This window comes from Pelophylax lessonae, assembly GCF_965119305.1.
Source record: "Pelophylax lessonae genome assembly, chromosome: 5".
In the NCBI taxonomy this organism is placed as follows: Eukaryota; Metazoa; Chordata; class Amphibia; order Anura; family Ranidae; genus Pelophylax; species Pelophylax lessonae.
In genome coordinates this window covers 235,597,179-235,623,374 of record NC_138772.1, presented here as the reverse complement: position 1 = coordinate 235,623,374, position 26,196 = coordinate 235,597,179, and the positions used below count along the sequence as shown (strand labels likewise).

Genomic DNA, 26,196 nt, shown 5'->3' with positions numbered 1-26,196 from the left:
CACCGTGCGACCTAATCACTGGGGCTTCCCCCAACGGCTTGTATATTCCCGACTTAGACGGGGGGAAAAGAGCCTGCTTGAAGTCTGATAAATTGCTTGCAGTGAAGTGGAGGGACACACAGAATGTTTTCGTTCTGTACTCCATTTACGCAGATAAAGTCCAAATTTGAATGGCGACTGGTGTTGAGAAGCCCCTCTGTGTCCACGAATACAACCTTAACATGGGAGGGGTGGGCTTCAACGACCAGATGATGGCGCTGGTACAAAAAAGTTTCTGTATACTTATTTCAATTGGCTCTGCTAAACGCTTATGTGCTATACAAACCGTCAGGAAGAAGTGTCACTATCTAGATGCAGTGAGCTGGCTGCATGAGAGGCATTTTCTGGATGTCATCCCTAGAACCCCTATCCAAAGAGCACCCCAAAGAAGATGTCGTGTTTGTAGGTAACGCGGATTTAGGTGTGACACCTGTTATTTTTGTCCCTCCTGTCCTGGTCAACCTGATCTCTGCCTCAGGGACGGTTTCCTTCGCTACCATACACTAGTAGAGTATTAGTATAGGGTACAGCACGCCACAGTCTAGGGCACACTTTTTCATACAGGGTCTCGAAAAATGTCGCATTTTAAGAGAGCCTAGCCTAGAATTGTTTTTTTACAGTTACAAAAAAGTGTTGGAAAAAAAAAGTTACAAAAAAAAAATTTAAAACAGTAAAGCCGAAAAAAAGTTGTCGTTTTATTGAGTTCATTTTCTGTTCTTACTCTACATTTCTACTCTTACTGTACTTTATAATATACTGTTATAATGTAATGTTTTATTGTTGCTGTGTTTTATTGTTAGCCGTTGTTTGCTTTGCAGGTACGCCTATCAGCTGCAGCGCTGGCTGATTTGTTTACGTAATCAATGATTGTAGTTCTGCAGGAGGTGATTTCACCACTGCAGTTAAAAAAAGAGCAAATATGGCGAAGCATAGGGGATGGGGTGGACACAGGGCAGATCTCTCCTATGCTTCGCCATACACTTTTCTTGACAGAGGTTTCTTCATCCACATTGATCGATGCAATTGGAGGAATCTGTGGTGTTCTTTTTCTCCTTCAGCCCATGAGTATACCCATCATTAGAAGTGGGTGGATGCTGGGAGGTCTAATGGTGGGTATACCACACACTTTCTGGCACTGTTTTTTACAGCCAGCGGTCAGCATGCTACTCACTGGGGGGGGGGGGGACCTCTGGGTGAGTCTAGGATGGAAAAGGACCTGGGGGTACTGGTAGACAACAGGCTTGGCAGTGGCATGCATTGTCAAGCCGCTGCAAGCAAAGCCAACAGAATACTGGGATGCATAAAAAAGGGGATTCACTCCAGAAATAAAGAGAATTTCTCTGTCGCTCATTGACAGACGTAGTCCTCCTTGATTAATATCAACTCGGGTTATACTGCCCTCTACAGGAGTAGGACTAGACAGGAAAGAAAACGTTCTGGCCACACCTTAGGGGCAGTCCCAGAGGGTATATCCTCTCTCTCTCTCTCTGCTACAGCAAATCATTTTTTTCTGTCTAGTTAGGAGTAAGGACCTAAGTTCCTTGCTGTGATCTTTGGTCCTGGCAAGATTTTTTTTAGAAATACTTTTTTAGGCAGCTTTTCTTCTCCAGTGTTCCTGTGAGATCTTCAAGCAAGTACTCTGAAACTGGGCGACGGGCTGGATGTTGAGATCCAGTGGTCACCCCAGTTCAGCCTACAAGCGCGTGCAGGCCATAGCTCCGCGCTGGGTCGGCCGCGACATAGTCCCACTGGACTGGGACTGACCCTGCGAGTTAAACGTCTCGCCTGGATGCCAATGACCAGTTGCAAACTGAGTCACGGCATCCGTATTGGTCGACAGCCCCCCCACCCCGGTGGAGAGGGGTTCTGTCAGGAGTTGGCGCCCGCCTGGTTCCGGTATGGTGAGTAGAATGTTCCCCCTCTCCCCCTGTCGGGTTTGTTGGTGGACGCGGGCCCCTCTCTGGGATGGTCGGACACTCAGTTTCTGGGTCCCCCCTCTATCCTATAACGGGTCACAGATCCCCCAATTTGAGTGTGATTTTATGAATAAGAAACCAGGAGGCTTGTTTTGGGAGCTGACTATCTAAAGTCACCATATGACTGTAAGGGTGACTGAAGTCAGTGGCAGACTACTAAAAGGCATTACTATTGAGGTATAGAGGTATCCTACCTGTCATAGTGTGTATACAGGCCGATGCCTATGCCTGAGTTACTGCATCCGCAGGTCGCCATCCCTCCAGAAAGCCAGTCACTTCCACAGGCCGCACAGCCTCTCGCAGGCCGCACAGGCCGAGCGCACACTCCCGCAGGCCGCACAGGCCGAGCGCACACTCCCGCAGGCCGCACAGGCCGAGCGCGCACTCCCACAGGCCGAGTGCACCCCTCCCGCAGGCCGCTGCTAGCTTGCAAGCCGCCGCTATCCTACACAGGCCGCCGCCATTTTCCTGCAGATCGCACGGGGCCTCCATATTGGCGTAGCCTCGTGTCTCTAGCATGGGGGCAGCCATGTTTGAGGTGACCAAACACCTCGAGGAGCTATGGGGAGGCACCGGAAGGCGTGTAAAGGGGCGGAGCCGCCTCCTTTTACCCGGGAAAGCAAGCCAAAGACTTCCTGTCTGTAACAGACAGTGCTGGAACAGGTTGTATTGAAGCTTCTGAGCATCAAGTGGTGAGCCTTGGGGTCTCTCTCTCTCTCTCTGTAGGGGTCCAAAAGCAGGTAACACTGAGGGGCGCTGCTGCGCTGGGGGACTAAAGAAAAAAAGTTTTATTTTTTTGATTGCAATTATTTTTTTCTGGCAAGTGTCTTGTATAATCATGGACCCTGCCACACATGTATCACCACCTGATCCCCTCGAGGTGGCCGCAGGACCCTCCAGTTCAGAGTATTGATGCATTATCAGCAGTTTTGGAATCTTTGGTATCCCGGGTGGAGAGGGCCTGTCAGGGACGGGGGTCAAGAAAGCAACCCCCGCCTACCCCTATTTCATCTGATACTTCAGAGTCAGATTCTGAGATGGTCATTGCAGCTGCAGGTCCCTCTGCAGGAGCTGTTGTCTCAGGTAATGCTCCCTCAGATAGTGAGGAGGACGGTTCTACCTCCGCCATAGCACAAGAAGAAGCATTGGTGGACGCACTAGTTGTGTCTGTTCGGGAAACCTTGAGACTTGAGGTTACACCGGCAGAGGTAACCGAGATGGAAATTCCCTTTGGTACTAGTAAACCTACCAAGACGGCGAAGGTTTTTCCCTTACCCAAATGTTTTGGTAATAAAATTAAAGAGGAATGGGATCATCCGAAACGAATACTTACTATTTCCAAACGCATTGCTAGACGCTATCCGTTTGAGGAATCCCTCATTAAAAAATGGACGGTACCACCAGTGGTGGATCCACCGATTTCCAGACTAAATAAAGCCACTGTTATCCCGTTGGAGGACGCTCCGTCCTTTAAGGATCCGGTGGATCGAAAAGTGGAAGCGGAATCCCGCACTGTTTTTTCCCTGATAGGGTCAACCTTTAGACCAGTGGTTGCCATTGGTTTAGTTTCACAAACATTGACAGAATGGACAAAATTGTTGCGCCATGACTTAAAGGGGAGAAGTATTCCCCAGGCAGTGTCTGATTTGATGGAGCAAATTATACAGGGATTATAGTTCGTCTGTGACGCAGCCCTGGATGCCACTCCCTTGTTAGCGCATGCATCGATGTCAGCAGTAGTCCTCAGACATGAGCTGTGGTTAAAGTGTTGGTCGGCGGATCAAGGTTCCAAGAAAGCTTTGGCTAATCTCCCTTTTCAGGGGGATCGCCTATTTGGGGCCACCCTAGATGAGATCATAAAGGATGTCATTGGGGGCAAGAGCACTTTTTTGCCACAGACTGCTAAAGCTTAAGGACCTCGTAACAGGCGAGGACCTTTCTTTTCCGCTCATAAGAGGTTCGTTCGCTCCGCTGGGGCGAGCGTGAAGGGCAAAGCCCCTTCAGGAGGTTTCAAAAGGCGCTGGTCGGGTAAACAAAAGGCCGACTCAGCCAAACCTGAAGATAAGGCTAATAAGGCCTGAAGGTGCGCCCCCACCCAGCTCAGGGGTGGGGGGACGTCTTCACCGGTGTTCAGATCCAGGGCTTTCCTGAATCCCCGACTAAGGGGTTCAGGAGATCATATGATCAGGATACAAGATCGAGTGTCGATCACTTCTACCGGTGCGATTCTTCCCTTCCAACATTCATATGCTACAGGGAGCGGTAGTTCCCGTTCCTTGAGCAGAACGTTTTCTTTACCTTTTCCAAAGATCATTCCCAGTTCCCTCCAGGAATCTGATCCGGTTGAGCGAGCGGACCAAGGAGTCTCTGGTCCGGTGACTTCAGTCTCTAATGCTCAGCCAGGAGAAGTCATCACTTCCGATAGGAATTTAGTTTCTGATAAATGTGTGGGAACTGAGAGCGATCAGACTTTGTCTGATAGCCTGGACCAAGCAGCTCTAGGGCAGCCTGGTTCGGATCCAGTCAGACAATGTCATGGTGATGACTTGGGTCGATCACCAAGGATTTCACCACCTGTGTCTTCAGTAGGGCATCCCGCAGGTGGATCTGTTGGCATTTCGGCTCAACAGGAAGGCGCGGAGGTTGGTAACTCGCGCCCGCGATCCGCTAGCGGACGCAGCAGACGCGCTGAACGTCCTGTAGGGGCAGTATCAGCTACTATATGTCTTCCCCCCCCTCTCAAGTTACTGCTGAGATTTCTCCGCAGGATAGAGGTGGAGGGAACTCCAGTTATCCTGGAAATTCCGGGCTGGCCTCGTCAAGCCGGGTACGCCGACTTGGGCAGGCTAGTCGCAGACGCTCCTTGGAGACTTCTTCTCAGGGAGGATCTGCGGTCTCAAGGACCGATCTTCCATAGTGCTTTACAGTCGCTGGTTTTAACGGCCTGGCCATTGAGACCCAGGTACTGAAGGACAGGGGATTGTTAGCTTCAGTTATTCCTACTCTAATTAAAGCAAGGAAAGCGACTTCTAGCAAAGTCTATTATGGCACATGGAAGACTTATATTGCGTGGTGTGAATCTTTGGGATTTCCCCCACGTACCTATTTGGTGACCCGAATTTTGGCTTTTCTGCAAAAGGGGGTTGAGCAGAAACTATCCTTGAGCACCATCAAGGGTCAAGTTTCAGCGTTAGCAATCTTCTTTCAGAAGCCTTTGGCTACTCATTCCTTGGTGCGGAATTTCATCCAGGGGGTGCGACACTTGGCTCCGCCAGTGCGCGCGCCCTTACCGCCCTGGGATCTTAATTTGGTTTTATCGGTTCTGCAGAAACCTCCATTTGAAAATATCAGGGAGATTCCCTTGCTTACATTATCCCAGAAGGTGGCCTTCTTGGTGGCCATTACTTCTGCATGCAGGGTGTCAGAACTGGCTGCATTATCATGCCATTCCCCATATCTAGTGGTTCATAGGGATAAGGTAGTTCTTCATCCGAAGCCATCCTTTCTTCCTAAGGTGGTTTCAGACTTTCATCTGAATGAGGATATTGTGCTACCTTCCTTGTGTCCTAAGCCCAATCATCCTCTGGAATGTGCGTTGCATTCCTTGGATGTAGTTCGGGCAATCAGGGTATACCTGAAGACTACGGAATCGTTCCGTGAAACGGATTCACTTTTTGTGATCACAGATGGCCCCAGAAAGGGGTTGCCTGCATCTGCCGCGACTATCTCCAAATGGATTAGACAGACGGTTGTACAGGCTTATTCTATTAAGGGTCGGAATCCTCCGTTCCCTGTTAAGGCGCACTCCACTCGAGCGCTCAGTACTTCCTGGGCCTACCGCCATCAGGCGTCCGTTATCCAGGTGTGCAAGGTGGCTACCTGGTCGTCGGTTCATACCTTTACAAAGTTTTATAAAGTTGATGTGATGGCATCGGCGGATGCCTCATTTGGCCGCAAGGTTTTGCAGGCCGCAATTTGAGACCGGTGGTCTACCTCGAGGGTTTTTTTTTTTCCGTTGGATTTTCAGTTGAGTCTCATCCTTTGATGAGCCTTTGAAACTTCTAGTTGGCATCGGTTGGGCCTTCTAGATTGGATTTTGATTTCCATTATTCCACCCCTCATTTGTGGCACTGCTTTGGGACGTCCCGAGTTGATATTAATCAAGGAGGACTACGTCTGTCAATGAGGGACAGAGAAAAATGGATTTTTGTAAGATCTTAACGTAAAATCCTTTTCTCTTAAGCTCATTGACAGACGTAGTACCCGCCCCTCTGTTTTCTGAGTTGGGTTGGGTTAAATTCTCTAAACACTGCTTTGTGACATAACTGATTTGCTGTAGCAGAGAGAGAGAGGATATACCCTCTGGGACTGCCCCTAAGGTGTGGCCAGAACGTTTTCTTTCCTGTCTAGTCCTACTCCTGTAGAGGGCAGTATAACCCGAGTTGATATTAATCAAGGAGGACTACGTCTGTCATTGAGCTTAAGAGAAAAGGATTTTACGGTAAGATTTTACAAAAATCCATTTTTTCTCCCACTCTACAAGACTCTGGTCTGGCCACATCTGGAGTATGCTGTCCAGTTCTGGGCACCGGTCCTCAGGAAGGATGTGCTGGAACTGGAGAGAGTCCAGAGAAGGGCAACAAAAATAATTAGGGGAATGGAGAACATCAGCTATGAGGAAAGACTACAAGCACTGAACTTATTCTCTCTGGAGAAGAGACGATTGAGTGGGGATATATCAATGTACAAATACTGTACTGGTGACCCTAGCATAAGGAACAAACTTTTCAGAGAAAGGGAATACAATAAGACACGTGGCCATTCACTAAAACTAAAGGAAAAACGGTTTAACCTTAAAATACGTAAGGGGTTCTTCACTGTCAGAGCAGTAAGGATGTGAAATTCGTATCAGCAGGTTGAACTGGATGGACTGATGTCTTTTTTCAACCTCACAAACTATGTAACTATGTAGCTTTCATGTACAGTTGTGCTCATAAGTTTACATACCTTGGCAGAATTTATGATTTCTTGGTCATTTTTCAGAGAATATAAATTATAACAATGAAAGGGAAGGTGTCAAAATAAAATAAAGCAAAAGAAATAAATAATAATAAAAAAAAAAAATTAGACACCTCTGTCCCCCCCTCCGCCCCGTTTGCACGCAAAGGCGAACACAAGCATCGGTCTGGTGTCATATGTAAACAGCAATTGCGCCATGCATGTGAGCTATTGCCACGAACGTCAGATCGAGGGCAGTAATTCTTGCAGTAGACCTCCTCTGTAAATCTAAAGTGGTAACCTGTAACAGTCTTTAAAGGCTTTTAAGAATATACATAGTTTGTAAGGGGTGTGTAGTCAACTATAGGGAAATGTGTTAACATAATCCCTAGACAAAAGTTTCAAAAAGGAACCCCCATAGTGTGGTGTGGGACTTTAAGGGTAACAATAAATTATATAGTTAAAAAATGTTATTTCTAAAAGTTTTTAATTTAAAGATTGAAACATACTTTATATGTCTTGTATCACTAATTTCTCAATAACACATAATACAAAATAGCATAAACAAATTGGCCATATGACAAAAAATGGCTCATACGGGAAATTGAAACGATACATAATACAATACAAACACAGTGTTCCTAAAGGAGTGGTACATTATCCAACGCGTTTCGATACATATGTGATAAATGACATTGATCTTCGTCAGGGATTTCTGAATCCACTCCTAGAAGAAGGGGGTACAACATAATATAAGCTTGATGAAATGATTTACTTAAACATAAACGACATCATACTATGCATCTGTGATTCTTCCCTGGGAATCATCAGAAAAGGAAAAGAGAAAAGAAAGAAGAGGAAAGAAAAGAGAGACAGAGAACAAGAAAGAGAACCTCCCCCATATCCAGAACCTCCCAGACGAAGAGATGTTACACCGCATACCTGGCAACCCACACCTTGCCTTATCTCCTGTTGATATCCTTATATTTTCATTCAAATGGAGGCTAGAGACAAGTATAAAGTTTTCTGATTCTTGGTCCTACAACAATAGATATGTTCAAGCTGAGAATTTGATTTCCAATAAAGAGAGAAAGCAAACTCCAGCAGTGTCACAGATAAACGGGGATATAATTAATCTGAAAAAAGGCTTACCTAATTGTTTACATACCAGCTGATTGTGAATTAAAACCATACATAAAGTGTATATATTGGGCCTATTCACCCCTCAGGTTCCCATACACCAGAAAGAGAGGAGAGGAAGGGGCCCTTTCATTTATCCTTCATCTGGTATGGAGAAAAAAGGGAGGAAGGTAGAAGTTAATCCAAAGTAGGGAGGGTTTCTTTGAATTATATATGTATGTAGGTTACACGTTCATGTCAAATTTCCCTACCTTGGTGTTTAAATTTAGGTCCTGGGATTGTCTATAACTTTATATGATCATAAAGGAGGGGGAAGAAGCAGCAAAGAGTCCACTCAGTGTAGAATAGTTTTCAGCTCGATGGTTGAATTCCCTATAATCCAAAAAATATATACATCCATATATATAATAAGGGTGTTTCTTTTGGTGTATGAAAATATAGGTAATATCTGAAGAATATTGATACTTACAGCGACAATTGCTGTGGTTAACTTACTTAACAGAGGGAGATTATCCACTCAGTCACCTTTCTTTCATAGGTCAATCAAAGGCTCCTTAACTGTAAGTCCTTATATATATACATGCTTGTGCAGTGGTGATGTTTCCTTTCACCCTCCTGTGGGGAACTTTCTACACTAAACGGAAGGTATTTTAACTTGACTATGTACACCTTTTGAACATTTATAGGAATTACCGATAAGACGGGATAATCTCCCTCTGTTAAGTAAGTTAACCACAGCAATTGTCGCTGTAAGTATCAATATTCTTCAGATATTACCTATATTTTCATACACCAAAAGAACCACCCTCATTATATATATATGGATGTATATATTTTTTGGATTATAGGGAATTCAACCATCGAGCTGAAAACTATTCTACACTGAGTGGACTCTTTGCTGCTTCTTCCCCCTCCTTTATGATCATATAAAGTTATAGACAATCCCTGGACCTAAATTCAAACACCAAGGTAGGGAAATTTGACATGAACGTGTAACCTACATACATATATGATTCAAAGAAACCTCCCTACTTTGGATTAACTTCTACCTTCCTCCCTTTTTTCTCCATACCAGATGAAGGATAAATGAAAGGGCCCCTTCCTCTCCTCTCTTTCTGGTGTATGGGAACCTGAGGGGTGAATAGGCCCAATATATACACTTTATGTATGGTTTTAATTCACAATCAGCTGGTATGTAAACAATTAGGTAAGCCTTTTTTCAGATTAATTATATCCCCCCTTTTTATCTGTGACACTGCTGGAGTTTGCTTTCTCTCTTTATTGGAAATCAAATTCTCAGCTTGAACATATCTATTGTTGTAGGACCAAGAATCAGAAAACTTTATACTTGTCTCTAGCCTCCATTTGAATGAAAATATAAGGATATCAACAGGAGATAAGGCAAGGTGTGGGTTGCCAGGTATGCGGTGTAACATCTCTTCGTCTGGGAGGTTCTGGATATGGGGGAGGTTTTCTTTCTTGTTCTCTGTCTCTTTTCTTTCTTCTTTCTTTTCTCTTTTCCTTTTCTGATGATCCCCAGGGAAGAATCACAGATGCATAATATGATGTCGTTTATGTTTAAGTAAATCATTTCATCAAGCTTATATTATGTTGTACCCCCTTCTTCTAGGAGTGGATTCAGAAATCCCTGACGAAGATCAATGTCATTTATCACATATGTATCGAAACGCGTTGGATAATGTACCACTCCTTTAGGAACACTGTGTTTGTATTGTATTATGTATCGTTTCAATTTCATTTATGAGCCATTTTTTGTCATATGGCCAATCTGTTTATGCTATTTTGTATTGTGTTACTGAGAAATTAGTGATACAAGACATATAAAGTATGTTTCAGTCTTTAAAATAAAAACTTTTAGAAATAACTTGTTTTAACTATATACATAATTTGTTGCCGCTGCACAGGCTTGCACAATTTTTGAAGCACGTCATGTTTGGTATCTATGTACTTGGCAGAAGATCATCTTTTTACCAAACATTTGGGCAATATATACTGTATTTGTGCATTAAATTTAAAAATGTTTTTTTTCCCCCTAAAAATTGCATTTGGAAAATCTCTGCACAAATACAGTGTGACAAAAAAAATCAACACCCACCATTTTGTTCTGTAGGGCCTCTGCTTTAAAAATATATATATGTTTGGGGCTTCAAAGTAATTTTCTTGTTAATAAAAAATATTTTTTTCATGTAAACAAAAAGTGTCAGAAGAGCTTGGTCTTCAAGTGGTTAGAGTGGGTGATGTGTGGCATAAGCTTCTAATATTGGGCATAAAATGCCAGGACAGCTCAAACACCCCCCAAATGACCCCTTTTTAGAAAGTAGACACCCCAAGCTAATTGCTGAGAGGCATGTTGAGTCCATGGAATATTTTATAATTTGCCACAAGTTTTTTTTTTTTTTTTTAAAAAAAACAAAGTTGTCACTAAATGATATATTGCTCACACATGCCACACATGCCATGGGTATATATGGGATGACACAACAAAACACATTCTGCTGCTTCTCCTGAGTACGAGGATACCATGTGTGAGACTTTTTGGGAGCCTAGCTGTGTAAGGGACCCCAAAAACCAATCACTGCCTTCAGGTTTTCTCAGGGCATAAATTGCCTTTTTTACCTGTCAAAGTTTTAAAGGCCCTGAAATATCAAGATTGCACAAACCCCCCAAATAAGCCCAATTTGGAAAGTTAACACTCCAAGCTATTTGCTGAGAGGCATGTTGCGTTCATGGAATATTTTATATTTCTTTTTTGTTCATTGATGGACACAGCTTCATATCTTCATTGATCGTTGGGTTATTCTGCTCTCCTTAGGAGTAGGACACTAGGCAGAGAAGAAAAAAATAAATTTTGACTACGCCCCTCGGGTAGTCCCAGAGGGTATACTCCCACTTCCTCCTATGGGATCTCAGTTTTTTTCTGCCTATTCAGGAGTGAGGACCAAGCTTTTTCCTGTTTTTTTTTTTCCCCCTCCCTTTTTAAAACTGAACTTTTTTCCTTGATACCTTAGATCCTTAGTCTTTCCAGTCTAGCCAGCGAGCGCGTGCATACCGCAGCTCTGCATTAGGTCGGCCGTGACATTGCCCCACAGGACGGGGGCTGGCTGGTGAGAGAAACCCCTCACGAGGACGCACACGTCTGGGTAGCGGCCTAAGTCGCAGCATACCTCTGGTCCGCAGCATCCCCCATTCCAGGATGGGGAGATGATCTGCCCAGAGTGGTGCCCGCCTGGTTCCGAAGGTGTGGTGAGTAGTGTCCCCCCTCTTCTCTGGGAAATGTCGGGGTGGACGTGGTCCCCTCCCTGGGTTGGTTGGTCGGTCCTGCCTGTGCCCTTCCTACCTTAATGGCACCCCCTTCTTAGTGGGCTCACCTGTGCTAGCTACCCCCCCCCCCCAAGTCCCCCTAGCCCCCCTGGATGAGGTGGCTGTACTGATGAGTGTGGGGTTTGTGGGATCTGTGGCTGGAGGGGGGGGGGGGGTGGGAGCGCACTGCTGTGGCTCCTTTATTACGGTTATGTGCCTTATTGCCCTGAAGGGGGGCCCCTTGTTAGGACATCCTTGCTGGAGGAGGTACCTGATATGTTCCTAAGGGCCAGTAAGCTGCGTGGTGCCGCATTTTTTCCCATAGCTGACTGCATGGGAGCTTGGCGGCCATGTTTGTGTAGCCCGGTGGCCATGTTTCTCATTGAAGTCTATGGGCGGCTATTTTCTTGTAGCCTATAGGAGCGGTGCTCGGCGATGGGCCTCTAGCAGCGGTACAGCCATTTCCTCTTCCTTTCTGTCCGGCGTGGAATCAGCAGCGGCCATTACAGAGGAGCCTTCTGGGCAGCGATTTCAGCTGTGGGAGCCTCTCCTTATCCCCATGTGCTGACCCCTGGATCTCTTCCCTTCCTGTAAGCCGCGCGTGGAGTACATTTTTATCCTGGTTTTTCCGGTGCCTGTCTGGTGGGATAGTGAGTCTGGTGAGGTCCTCCCTCTCTCTGCTGCAGAATCCTGGGGGTGCTCTGTTGCTGGCGACCGGGTGGTGTTACCAGCATAGCGGGGGCTTCCCTTAGCAGTGTGTTTTGCACGTTTTGTGACGGTCCCCCTATTCCTCATGGAGTCTTTGGAGCACTTTCCCACCTGACCCCCTCCCAGAGGCTGCGGGGCCCTCCGGGTCCCAACCATCCATTGATGCACTGACGGTGGGTGGGCCCGGGAGGAGGTGGCTTATGGGCGGCGGGCTAGTAAAAAGTGCCCCCTGCCTCATCTGTCTCCTTAGATCCTGAATCTGATTCGGCCGCTGCGGACGTGGCCCACTCTGAGGGGTCTGCGGCCTCGCACCCTGATTTTTTAGGTAGTGAGGATAATTCCTCCACACCTGTAGTCACATACGAAAAGGTGCTGGTAGACGCATGGATTGTGTCTGTGCGTAAGACTTTAATAATGGAGGTAGCAGCTGAAGCTGCAGTGAAGGGGGAATCGCCCTAGGAGTAGAAGGGTCATGTTAAGGACAAGCACCGCCACCTTCTTAGAAGAATTTGTATAAATATACAGTGCATTGCGAAAGTATTCGGCCACCTTGAACTTTTCGACCTTTTTCCACATTTCAGGCTTCAAACATAAAGATATAAAACTGTAATTTTTTGTGAAGAATCAACCACAAGTGGGACACAATCATGAAGTGGAACGAAATTTATTGGATATTTCAAACTTTAACAAATAAAAAACTGAAAAATTGGGCGTGCAAAATTATTCAGCCCCTTTACTTTCAGTGCAGCAAACTGATCCAATGTTGACCTAAATGACTAATGATGATAAATAGAATCCACCTGTGTAATCAAGTCTCCGTATAAATGCACCTGCACTGTGATAGTCTCAGAGGTCCGTATAAAGCGCAGAGAGCATCATGAAGAACAAGGAACACACCAGGCAGGTCTGTGATACTGTTGTGGAGAAGTTTAAAGCCGGATTTGGATACAAAAAGATTTCCCAAGCTTTAAACATCCCAAGAAGCACTGTGCAAGCGATAATATTGAAATGGAAGGAGTATCAGACCACTGCAAATCTACAAAGACCTGTCCGTCCCTCTAAACTTTCAGCTCATGCAAGGAGAAGACTGATCAGAGATGCAGCCAAGAGGCCCATAATCACTCTGGATGAACTGCAGAGATCTACAGCTGAGGTGGGAGACTCTGTCCATAGGACAACAATCCATCGTATACTGCACAGATCTGGCCTTTATGGAAGAGTGGCAAGAAGAAAGCCATTTCTTAAAGATATCCATAAAAAGTGTTGTTTAAAGTTTGCCACAAGCCACCTGGGAGACACACCAAACATGTGGAAGAAGGTGCTCTGGTCAGAGGAAACCAAAATCGAACTTTTTGGCAACAATGCAAAACATTATGTTTGGCGTGAAAGCAACACACCATCCCCACTGTCAAACATGGTGGTGGCAGCATCATGGTTTGGGCCTGCTTTTCTTCAGCAGGGACAGAAAAGATGGTTAAAATTGATGGGAAGATGGATGGAGCCAAATACAGGACCATTCTGGAAGAAAACCTGATGGAGTCTGCAAAAGACCTGAGACTGGGACGGAGATTTGTCTTCCAACAAGACAATGATCCAAAACATAAAGCAAAATCTACAATGGAATGGTTCACAAATAAACATATCCAGGTGTTCGAATGGCCAAGTCAAAGTCCAGACCTGAATCCAATCGAGAATCTGTGGAAAGAACTGAAAACTGCTGTTCACAAATGCTCTCTATCCAACCTCACTGAGCTTGAGCTGTTTTGCAAGGAGGAATGGGCAAAAATTTCAGTCTCAATGTGCAAAACTGATAGAGACTTACAGCTGTAATCACAGCAAAAGGTGGCACTACAAAGTATTAACTTAAGGGGGCTGAATAATTTTGCAAGCCCAATTTTTCAGTTTCTTTGTTAAAAAAGTTTGAAATATCCAATAAATTTCGTTCCACTTCATGATTATGTCCCACTTTTTGTTGATTCTTCACAAAAAAATTACAGTTTGATATCTTTATGTTTGAAGCCTGAAATGGGGCAAAAGGTCGAAAAGTTCAAGGGGGCCGAATACTTTCGCAATGCACTGTAACTAGCAAATTACTGACCTATCAGGGACTGACAGCTCAGATATAGAACTCGTAGTTGTAAAAGCTGGAGCAACATTCGGCATATCTATACAGGGAACCATTTGCATGGTAGGGAAAACCTCTGAAGTTGTGAGGAAGGGGGAAGGGGAAGGGAAAGGGGGGGGAGAGGGGACAGAGGGACAAGGAAAATCAGAGATGGCTACAGTTGGTTTATTTATTAACAAATGAGAGCCACATTGTCTCAAATATGAGGAAATAGAAACAGGGAAGTGGAAGGGAATGTAGAAGGAAGGGGTTGACCAGGGTCTCACCTTCAGACTAGTCTGTATTAGTATTCCGGAAAAGTTATGCACATAGCGTGAACTTCCTTGTTAAGAAGATGAATACAGAAAGCTTCAGTATATGGCAGAGGAGATATTCCCACCTGTAGTTGTGAGGACCCCAAGATATATTTGATATATAAGCCTGGGTTTGTCCCAGGACAGGATGATCTGTAGGAGTAAAGGGTCCCAGAGTAAAAAAAGTATTTTTCAGTCCAGAAGGGACCCACATAAGAAGATTCACATGAAATGCAGCAAAAAAGGAAAGCCTGTTTTACCTGCAGCAGGTCCACTGGTAGCAATCTGACAGCTGGTGGAAGGGACAGCCAACATAGTCTAAGGCTTCCTAGGAGCCTTAAATACAGTCAGGTCCATAAATATTGGGACATCGACACAATTCTGATCTTTTTGGCTCTATACACCACCACAATGCATTTGAAATGAAACAAACAAGATGTGCTTTAAATGCAGACTTTCAGCTTTAATTTGAGGGTATGTACATCCAAATCAGGTGAACGGTGTAGGAATTACAACAATTTGTATATGTGCCTCCCACTTTTTAAGAGACCAAAAGTAATGGGACAATTGGCTGCTCAGCTGTTCCATGGCCAGGTGTGTGTTATTCCCTCATTATCCCATGTACAAGAAGCAGATAAAAGGTCCAGAGCTAATTTCAAGTGTGCTATTTGTATTTGGAATCTGTTGCTGTCAATTCTCAATATGAGATCCAAAGAGCTGTCAGTATTTGTGAAGCAAGCCATCATTAGGCTGAAAAAACAAAACAAACCCAACAGAGAGATAGAAAAAACATTAGGTGTGGCCAAATCAACTGTTTGGAACATCCTTAAAAAGAAAGAACGCTCCGGTGAGCTCAGCAACACCAGAAGACCACGGAAAACAACTGTGGTGGATGACCGACGAATTATTTCGCTGGTGAAGTAAACACCCTTCACAGTTGGCCAGATCAAGAACTCTCTCCAGGAGGTAGGTGTATGTGTGCCAAAGTCAACAATCAAGAGAAGACTTCCAGAGTGAATACACAGGATTCACCACAAGATTTAAACCATTGGTGAGCCTCAAAAACAGGGAGGCCAGATTAGAGTTTGCCAAACAACATCTAAAAAAGCCTTCACAGTTCTGGAACAACAAGATGAGATCAAGATCAACTTGTACCAGAGTGATGGGAAGAGAAGAGTATGGAGAAGGAAAGGAACTGCTCATGATCCAAAGCATGACACCTCATCAGTGAAGCATGGTGATGGTAGTGGGCATGTATGGCTGCCAATGGTTACAAACAAAAACAAAAAGAGGGTGCACTGGCCTAGCGCATTATCCTCAATAGGGCTTTATTAATATCAAGTAAAATATTAATACTCACAAACATGGGTTGTAAGCCAGCATATCAGATACATATGACACAATCCATCAAATGACAGTCCACAGTCAAGATAATTGACGGCTAACGCGTTTCGAGGCTTCGCCTCTTCATCAGAGCCAGATAGCGTTAGCAGTCAATTATCTTGACTGTGGACTGTCATTTGCTGGATTGTGTCATATGTATCTGATATGCTGGCTTACAACCCACGTTTGTGAGTACTTATATTTTTACTTGATATTAATAAAGCCCTATTGAGGATAATGCGCTAGGCCAGTGCGTCCTCTTCTTGTTTTTGTTTGTAGCTTGTAGTCGACCACCCAGGTCGTAGTGGGCAGCAAGGCCTTGCCATTGAGGATGCCAAGTAGGAGTCCCGTGATAGGAGTGAAGTGGGAGCCTTGTATCTGAGCGCAGGAGTTGGATGCTTTGCATCACAATTTTTTTTTGGAGCAATGGCTGCCAATGGAACTGGTTCTCTTGTATTTATTGATGATGTGACTGCTAACAAAAGCAGCAGGATGAATTCTGAAGTGTTTCGGGCAATATTATCTGCTCATATTCAGCCAAATGCTTCAGAACTTATTGGACGGCGTTTCACAGTGTAGATGGACAATGACGCAAAGCAAACTACGAAAGCAACCAAAGAGTTTTTTAAGGGAAAGAAGTGGAATGTTATGCAATGGTCAATCACCTGACCTGAATCCGATTGAGCATGCATTTCACTTGCTTAACCACTTGCCGACCGCCGCAAGTACATATACTGCGGCGGTCAGCCCCTCACAGGCAAAGTGACGTATATATACGTCCCTAGCCTGTGAGGCTCTAGGGAGCGAGCGCCGCCGGAGGCGCGCTCCCGCGCGGTCACGGACCCCCCCGCGCGTGTGACTGGCGGACCCGATGACGGCGATCGTCGGTGGAGAGGGAGAAAGGCAGGCGGCTAGTGTAAACAAGCCGCCTGTCATTCTCCCCTGTGTAGAAACAATGATCATACGGTTCTACTATGTAGGACCGTTGATCATTGTTCCTACAGCTGAAGCCACAGCCAATCACAGTTAGAATCACGCCCCTAGGGACACACACAGCCCCTCCCTCTCAAATAAAGTCAACCCCTTCACTGCCAGTGTAATTTTACAGTAACAGTGCATATGTATAGCACTGATTACTGTAGAAATGTCACTGGTAACCCCAAAAGTGTCAAAAATGTCATTCAAGGGTCCGATCTGTCCACCGCAATGTCGCAGTACCGCAAAAAAATCGCAGATAGCCGCCATTACGCGTTTAAAAAATGACAAAAATCTTTCCCTTTGTTAGTAAACGCGATATCTTTTGCGCAAGCCAATCAAAATACGCTTTTTGCGATTTTTTTTTTTTTTTTACCAAACATGTGTAGCATAAAACAAATTGGCCGAAAATGTTAAAAAATTTTGATTTTTACATTTTTTTTGGGTGGGAATTTCATATAAAAAATGTGAAAAATATTATGTTTGCAAAATTGACGCTCTTTTTTTTGTTTATAGCACATGATCAAAAAATCGCACAGGTGATCAAATACCACCAAAAGAAAGCTCTGTTTGTGGGAAAAAAAGGACGTCAAATTCGTTTAGGTACAGCATCGCACGACCGCGCAATTGTCCGTTAAAGTCACGCAGTGTCGAATCGCAAAATACCCCCTGGTCAGGAAGGGGGTAAAATCTTCCGGGGCTTAAGTGGTTAAGACAAAACTGAAGGGAAAATGCCCCAAGAACAAGCAGGAACTGAAGACAGTTGCAGTTGAGGCCTGGCAGAGCATCACCAGGGATGAAACCCAGCGTCTGGTGATGTCTATGCGTTCCAGACTTCGTGCTGTAATTGACTGCAAAGGATTTGCAACCCAGTATTAAGAAGTGAAAGTTTGATTTATGATAGATTGTTAATCTGTCCCATTACTTTTGGTCCCTTAAAAAGTGGGATGCACAAATACAAACTGTTGTAATTCCTACACTGTTTACCTGATTTGGATGTAAATACCCTCAAATTAAAGCTGAAAGTCTGCAGTTAAAGAACATCTTGTTTAATTTCAAATCCATTGTGGTAGTGTATAGAGCCAAAAAGATTAGAATTGTGTCGATGTCCCAATATTTATGGACTTGACTGTATGTTTCCCGATCAGGACATCCGCGTCATGGCAACATCTGCGCTCCCTGACCCTTCACCATTGCCCTGGTGTCGCAAATTCTGACCGAGTGGGCTAAACGTTTATGCTGTGACCTGGAGGTTGCACAGCTCCCCCCCTGCCTCTGCTGAGCTTGCATACCAGTTGGTCCAGGAGCTGCAGTTTATCTATGATGCTTCCTTGGATGCATCTCCCCTGATTTCTAGACTGTCTGTTTCGACAGTGGTCCTTAGGCGTGTTTTGTGGCTCAAGTGTTGGTCTGCAGAGCAGACCTCTAAAAAAGCCTTAACTGATCTTCCTTTTCAGGGAGATTGCCTGTTTGGAGCTACCCTAAGTGACATCTTTAAGACATCTCACAGAGGGGGAAGAGTACTTTTCCTGATAAGGGTAAGGAACCTTGTCATAGACGTGGCCCGTCCTCAGCTCACAAGAAGTTTTTTTGTCCCTCAGGGTCGGCTGACCAGTGTTCAAGGTCTCTTCGGGAGAATCCAAGCGACCTTGGACTAGCAAGCTGAGAGAGGGATTTTTCCAGACCTGCAGATAAGGCTCCTTCTGCATGCAGGTGCGCCCTCATCTGTGCCTGGGGTGGGGGGATGTCTTCACTAGTTTCCAGGCCCGTGGACCTCCTTGGTGCAAGCAAGACAAGTGGGTCCACAAAGTGATACGGTCTGGCTACAGGATCAAATTTCCTTCTTATCCTACGGAAAGGTTCTTTCCTTCCAATGTGCGTCTGTCCCCAGACCAATTGCAAGCTCTCTTTGGGGCAGTGCAAGACCTGTTACTTCAGGGGGTGGTTGTCCCGGTTTTGACCTCGGAAAGTTTAGAGGGGTTTTAGTCTAACCTGTTCACGCTCCCAAAGAAAGAGGGTAAGATGCGTCCAATTCTTGATCTCAAGGCCTTGAACTGCTGTGTGTGGGTACTGAAGTTGACAATGGATTCCATTTGCACAGTGGTGGCATCCCTGCATCAGGGGGATTTCCTATCAACTGCAAGGACATATTACACATTGCAATAGGTGTCTGTCACTTGCGCTTCCTCTGCTTTGCCGTGGGAGAGGAGCATTATCAGTTTGTGGCATTACCTTTCAGTCTCGCCTCCGCTCCTGCAGAGGATTGCAGTGCTGGGCTAACTGGATGGCCTTCTCCTGCATGCAGAGTCCCCTACTGCTCTGTTGGACAATGTGGAAATCACTATATGGACTCTGAGGGAATTCGGCTGTATTCTGAATTATTAGAAGTCTTCTCTGGTTCCTTCCACAAAGTTGGACTATCTGGGTCTGACTCTGGACTCTGCTCTAGCCAGTGTGTTCCTTTCTCTGGACAAACTCTAGAAATTGCATGCTCCGATTCATCTTCTACTCTCCAGCAGGTGGTCATCCCTCCGGGCTTGCATGCGGGTGCTAGGCCTTATGGTTTCTACCTTTGAGGCGGTCTCTGTAAAAGGAGATCTTGGCCAAATGTGCCAAATGTCCAAAATCTCTGGACAATCCGATCAAGCTGAGCCGGGAAACCAAAGGGTCTCTGGTTTGGTGGCTACGCTCTCCAGCTCTTCATCAGGGAAAATCCTTTCTCCCCTTGTATTGGACAGTGGTCACCACAGATGCCAGTCTGTCCGGGTGAGGTGGTGTCCTGGGACGGAGCTCCGCTCAGAGTGTTTAAACACTGGAAAATTCCAGACTCCCGATCAAGGTCTTGGACCACTAAGTGATTACACACTGCCTGAATCACTGGAGGGATCGTCTTCAGGGGTGTCCAGTGCGAATTTAATCGAACAACACCACGGCAGTGGCTTATGTCAATGACCAGGGTGGAACAAGAAGTGTTTTTGCAGCTCTGGAGGTAGCCAGCATTCCAAGATTTGGAAGAACGCTTTGTTCTGCTGTACACATTCCAGGGGTGGAAAATTGGCAGGCGGATTATCTGTCGGCAGGCGTTGGACCAAGGGGAGTGGTCCCTTCTTCCAGATGTTGAGCCGAGAGGCCCACCATCAGTTGGGCCTCTCGGCTCAACAGAAAGGTGCAGAAGTTTGTGGCACAGTCACGGGATCCTCTGGTGGACACCACATATGCGCTTGTGGCCCCATTGGGCCAGTATCATCTGATTTACGCCTTCCCTCCTCTTAAGCTTCTGCCGTGACTCTTGCGCAGGATCGAGGCAGAAGGGATTCCTGTCACTATAGTGGGCCCAGACTGGCCTCGCGGGTCTTGGTACGCCAACCTGGTGCAGCTGGTCGCCGATGTCCCTTGAAGACTACCTTTCAGGGAGGATCTGTTGTCCCATAGCCTGATCTTGCATGTTTCTTTGCAGTTGCTGGCTTTGATGGCGTGGCTGTTGAAACGTAGGTGCTGAAGAATAGAGGTTGCCTGGGTTGGTGATTTTAACACTATTTAGTGAAAGCTAGGAAGTCTACCTCTAGGAAGATCTACCATGGAAAGTGGAAAGTGTATATTTCGTGATGTGAGTCACTTGGTGTTCACCCTTGCTCTGTCTCAGCGGCTTGGATCTTGACCTTCCTTCAACGGGGGGGGCTTTAGCAGAAATTGGCTTTGAGTACCATCAAGTGCCAGCTCTCAGCGGTCTTCTTTAAAGGACCCTTGGCCACACACTTCCTGGTGCTTACCTTTATTCAGGGGGTTTGACATTTGACTCCACCAGTGCAGTCTCCATTACTGCCTTGGGATCTTAACTTACGCTGTCCAAGAAGGTGGCCTTTTTGGCGGCTATCGCCTCTGCGCGCAAGGTGTCGGAATTGGCGGCGTTGCCTTATTGCACCCCTTATTTGGTCATCCACAAAGATAAGGTGGTTGTTCGTCTCTGTCTGTCCTTACTTCCAAATTTTGTCTCTGATTTCCATTTCAATGAGGACATTGTGTTGCTTTCCCTGTGTCCCAGGCCAAAACATACTGAGGAAATTGGGTTGCATGCCCTGGATGTGGTTCGGGCAATTTGGGTGTACCTGGCAGCTACGGAGTCTATTAGGAAGTCAGACTCACTATTTGTGCTCGCGTTTGGGCCTCGAAAAGGACTGTCCACTTCACCTCCGACAATTTCTAGATGGATCAGTGACTGAGCCTTATTCCATTAAGGGTCCGGTTCCTCCTTTCCCGGTCAAGGCATACTCTTTTTGGGCGCTCGGTGCTTCTTGGGCCTTGTGTCATCAGGCATCAGTGACAGGCAGCTATCTGGTCCGTCGATGCACACTTTCACAAAGTTCTGTAAAGTGGATGTGTTGGCATCTGCGGATGTCTCTTTTGGCCGCAAGGTTTTGCAGGCTGCTGTTTAGAGGGTCTGTTCCCTTTTGGGGGAGTTATTTTCAGGTTGGTTCCAGTTGTTTTTTTTTTTTTTGTTGAGCTCCTGTTACTTGTTCGGCTACGGTTTAGCCTTTAGGAATTTTTTTGCTGTTCCCACCTCTCATGTTTTGACACTACTTTGGGACGTCCTGCTGATCAAGATCTTAGGAGTTGTCCGTCAATGAACGAAAGAGAAAATGGGATTTTTAACTTACCATTTCTCTGATGTTTGACAGACACAGCACGCGTCCCTCTATGGAGTTGTAATACTTCTGACATTGCTTGTGATGAAACTGAGTACCTGTAGCAGAGAGGGGGAGTATACCTCCTGGGACTGCCCATAGGCATAGTCAAGCCTTTTTTTTCTTCCTAGTCTCCTACCCCTGTAGGGGGCAGTATAACCCACTGGTCAAGATCTCAGGAGCGGTGTCAGTCAATGAACATCCGAGAAATGGATTTTGCAGTAAGTTAAAAATCCAATTTTTTTCACACATGCCTAAAACTTTGTGTGTGTGTTTTTCTAAACTTAATCTTTAGTGATGACAAAGTTATCACTAAACAAATAAACCCATAGAAGTAATGGAATAAGGTCATACAGGTGAGACAGTGTTTTTTTTTTTTGTCTCTGATTCTTTCTTGCTTCTTTCTTGCTTCTTTTAAAATTGTGCATTTTTTTTGTAGATATCTTAAATGAATTATTTCAAAGAGAAAACCGGGTACTTCATTATTGGACTCTTCGGAAAAGACGTCTAGACCATTGCCAACAATATGTTGTATTTGAAAGGAGTGCTAAACAGGTAATTAATTTTCAATTTTACATTAGTGGTGCTTTAGCTAGGCACTGTTTTGTTACAATTTTCTGATGTATTAACCACTTGCCTTCTGTGCACTTAAACACCCTTCCCATCCAGGCCAATTTTCAGCTTTCAGCGCTCTCACACTTTGAATGACAATTGCGCGGTCATGCTACACTGTACCCATATGAAATTTTTATCATTTTTTTCACACAAATAGAGATTTCTTTTGGTGGTATTTAATCATCTCTGGGTTTTTTATTTTTTACAAAAAAAAAGAAAAAAGACAGAAAATTTTGAAAAAAAAAAAAAAGTTTTTCTTATTTTCTGCGAGTAAATTTTGAAAATAAATTTTTCTCCCTCACTGATGTGCGCTGATGAGGCGGCACTGATGGGCACTGATAGGCTGCACTTATGGGCACTGATAGGCTGCACTTATGGGCACTGATGAGGTGGCACTTATGGGCACTGATGAGGAGGTACTAATATGCCGCACTGATGAGCACTGATAGGCGGCACTGATAGGCGGCACTGGGCACTGAGAGGTGGCACTGCTGGGTACTGAGAGGTGGCACTGCTGGGTACTGAGAGGTGGCACTGCTGGGCACTGAGAGGTGGCACTGACGGGTGGCACTGATGGGCACTGATAGGCGGCACTGATGGACACTAACGGGTGGCACTGATGGGCGGCACTGATGAGCACTGATGGGCAGCACCATCAGTGCCCACACTCAGTGCCCATAGTGCTGCCAGTCAGTGCTCATCAGTGCCTAGATGAGCAGGCACTGATGGGCACTGACTGGCAGCACTATGGGCACTGATTGTGGGCATTGATGGGGGCACTGATGGCGGGCACTGTGGGCACTGATGGGGGGGCAATGTGTGTGTTTTTTTTACCTTCAGTAATCAGGGCACTGGTGATCAGTGCCCTGATTACATGTCTCTGTGTCCCCAGCGGCTGTCGGCTCCCCCTCCTTCCTCACACTGCAGTGTCTGTGTGAGGAAGGAGCGCCGGCGATGAGAGATGATCTCATATGTTTACATATGAGATCATCTCTCATTGGACGGCTTGATCACGTGGTGAATGGCCGCTGTGATTGGCCATTCACCACGATCTGTGATCGGCCGTGTCCAAGGGACACGGCCGACACAGATTCTCCCCGCTGCGCGCTCGCAGGAGCGCGCGGGGGGACGTGTCACTGGAGGCCGTTTAAAAACGGCCTCCCGAAAATTCAAGTCCGCGCTGCAGCCGTATATAGGCTGTAGCGCGGATGTGAGGAGGTTAAAGCAGAGCTAATGTACTGCTTTTATAAACTATGAGACAGCAGCTCAGTGTACATTGTGGCACAGTGCCTTTGTGCCGAAATGAATGCATTTCTGTGCATGTGAAGGAGTGACATCATCATGAAAAGTGCTGCAGCCTGGCACCCGGAAAAAGCTTGGTAGAAGATACTGGCGTCTGGCAAGGTGCATGGGACAGTTGAAGGAGAGGCAAGTATCCTGGTTTTAGCTCTGCTTTAGTTATTGGTATACACATAGTTGATAACTGGTATGACAACATTTCTGCAGATCATGTTAGCTGTTTTACCATTTAATTTGCTTCCCAGTATGATGTACCTTTTGCAATTGCTTGCAAAATACCTTATTAGAGAACAACACTTTTTTATTTATTTATTTTTCAAAGGCGCTTGAATGGATCCAGGATAATGGGGAATTCTATCTCTCCACTCATACGTCAACTGGTTCTACTATTCAACATACTCAAGAGCTGTTAAAGGAACATGAAGAATTTCAAATCACAGCTAAGGTATTTTAAAGAGCATCTTTGTACTGTTAACGTATTTCATCTCTTGTATTATTGTTCTTTCTTGCTGCATGTCTTAATTATAGTTTTTAAAAATGTAAAGGCTCAGTTCACAAAGCTAAGGCCTTGTTCACTTGATCTGCGCTTATTCTGAAGAAGCTGCTTAGGCAAAACCAGTAATCTAAAGTGTAGTTATATATGTATTGATTTTAAATATATAAAAAAGCTGCGCTAAAATGAACCAGTAGGTAATGTGCAAAAAACCTTACTAAAAAAATAAGCGAATAACGACGGAATATTGTGTCTGTATGTCAAACACTCAGTAAGACACCAAATTGAATGATGTATACATAAATAATTGACCACTAGAAATCACAAAGAAATATAAACAGTGTTAAATTATAGTCAATAAATAATCATGGCCTGAATGATAATAAGTAAAGTCCCAAAAAGAAATCCACAGGAAGGTGAAGTGATAAAAATGTGAAGTTATAATCTGCAATCACTCCAGTGATCCAACGTTAGTGACACTTATCTCCTTACCAGAACACTTGTAAAAACAGCCTGTATGAATTTCCTCACAGCGCCATTTATATAAGCAATCCTTCCTCCAACAAGTGACCATGGATATAGCTTTTGGGCATCAGTTGTTTTTGTATTACCCTGAACTGGTGATACTGACAGTCTTCTCTGCACTGTTCTCTTTACCTGCTTTCGCTGCACTGTTGTAAGCTGCCTAGGCTTGCAGAGCTGACTTTATACGTTTATGGAACACTGCATAGATTTGCGACAGTGAAGGTGGGATTATGCTAGTCAAAGCATGACCACATAGTTCATACTATTTTTGCCTTTTTTTCCTCTGCTTTTCTGCGTTAACCTTTCTTCAGTTAATAATGTTCTGGTAAAACATAGAATAGTAAAGCAAAACTCCACAGCTCCAGCAAAATTGACCACCTTGCTGCATGAATTGAGTAGGACTCCAGTGTTTTAAGCTCTCTAATTCAGTCATCGCTTTTTTTTTTCTTTTTCTTTACAGTGTTAATGACCTGGACAAACAGCTATATACTTAATGCAAATGTAATAACTAGACACATGGATTAAAAAATAAAAAAACATTTATTTTTGTTTTGTTACAGCAAACTAGAGAGAGGGTAAAATTGTTAATACAACTAGCTGATGGCTTTTGTGAAAAAGGACATGCACATTCAACAGAAATTAAGAAATGCATCACAGTTGTGGATAAAAGGTATAGAGAGTTCTCCCTACGTATGGAGAAATATCGTACATCATTGGAAAAAGCTCTAGGAATTTATTCGGATTCCAACAAGTCGGTAAGTGATGCAATTTAGAAAATTTATGCTAGAAATTTAGGAATACATACGCACACGTCAGACAGTCTAGTTGGTAATGCTGTGTGTGATTTTGTTATATTCAGGCCAGATAGGATAGCATACATTTAGAAAATACTGTATATGAGGAATGAAAATAGTTTTTCATTTAGGTTTAACCATTATGGTTATATAAGACACTGAAGTAACTTTAGTTGCTGTTCTGTTTGTAAAGATAAAGTACTGACTTAAAAAATGATTTTTTAGTGTGTGTCATTTTCTGATGATCCTATTAAGAGGATAGAGGCTTGTAAGTAGGGTAAATACCTCTGCCCCTGCCTAGTGCCTCGATGGAGCGATAAGGGATCCAACACATGGTTATTGGCTTGAAACCTGGCTACTAAAACAGGGTACAAAAGTTGGATACATAATATAAAACTTGGTCCTAAACCAAAATTTTTTAGTGCATGTCGCAAAAAATCCCCTTCAATACTAATGAAAGCTTTGGCTGCATAAAGTGACAAAATGGCCCTGTTTCTAACATTCTTCTTGGGAATCTGAGGGTTTAGGAATAATTGACTAATATTTGTGGCAGTAGACCTGTCTTGGATAACTCCAGATTAAGCTGGTTGAACAAGTGTACCAACATGTTCCGCCAGTCTATTGGCCAATATTTTTGCCAGGGGCTTAACATCCCATGTCAACAGGAAGATCAGATAATAAGATTCCACATTAACAGAATCCTTGCCAGGTTCCAACAAAACAATAATTATTGCTTTATTCAAGGAGTCCTGGCATCCTTTCATCTTTAAAGGACGCATTTAAGACCCTCATCAGTCCTGGTAAAGGGATCTCACCATAAGTCTTAGACT

The 26,196-nt window shown here is 44.7% G+C and overlaps 1 protein-coding gene across 3 annotated transcripts in view; it reads left to right on the top strand.

The window, feature by feature from the left end:
- TRIO (trio Rho guanine nucleotide exchange factor) overlaps window positions 1–26,196 on the top strand; it is an 855,771-nt gene that overhangs the window by 265,229 nt on the left and 564,346 nt on the right. For all 3 annotated transcript variants that reach the window (XM_082259530.1, XM_082259529.1, XM_082259531.1), the window contains exons 20-22: window positions 22,080–22,195; window positions 23,877–23,999; window positions 25,133–25,327. In XM_082259530.1, coding sequence (XP_082115656.1) covers window positions 22,080–22,195; window positions 23,877–23,999; window positions 25,133–25,327 — 434 coding nt within the window. The remainder of the gene's footprint in view (window positions 1–22,079; window positions 22,196–23,876; window positions 24,000–25,132; window positions 25,328–26,196) is intronic.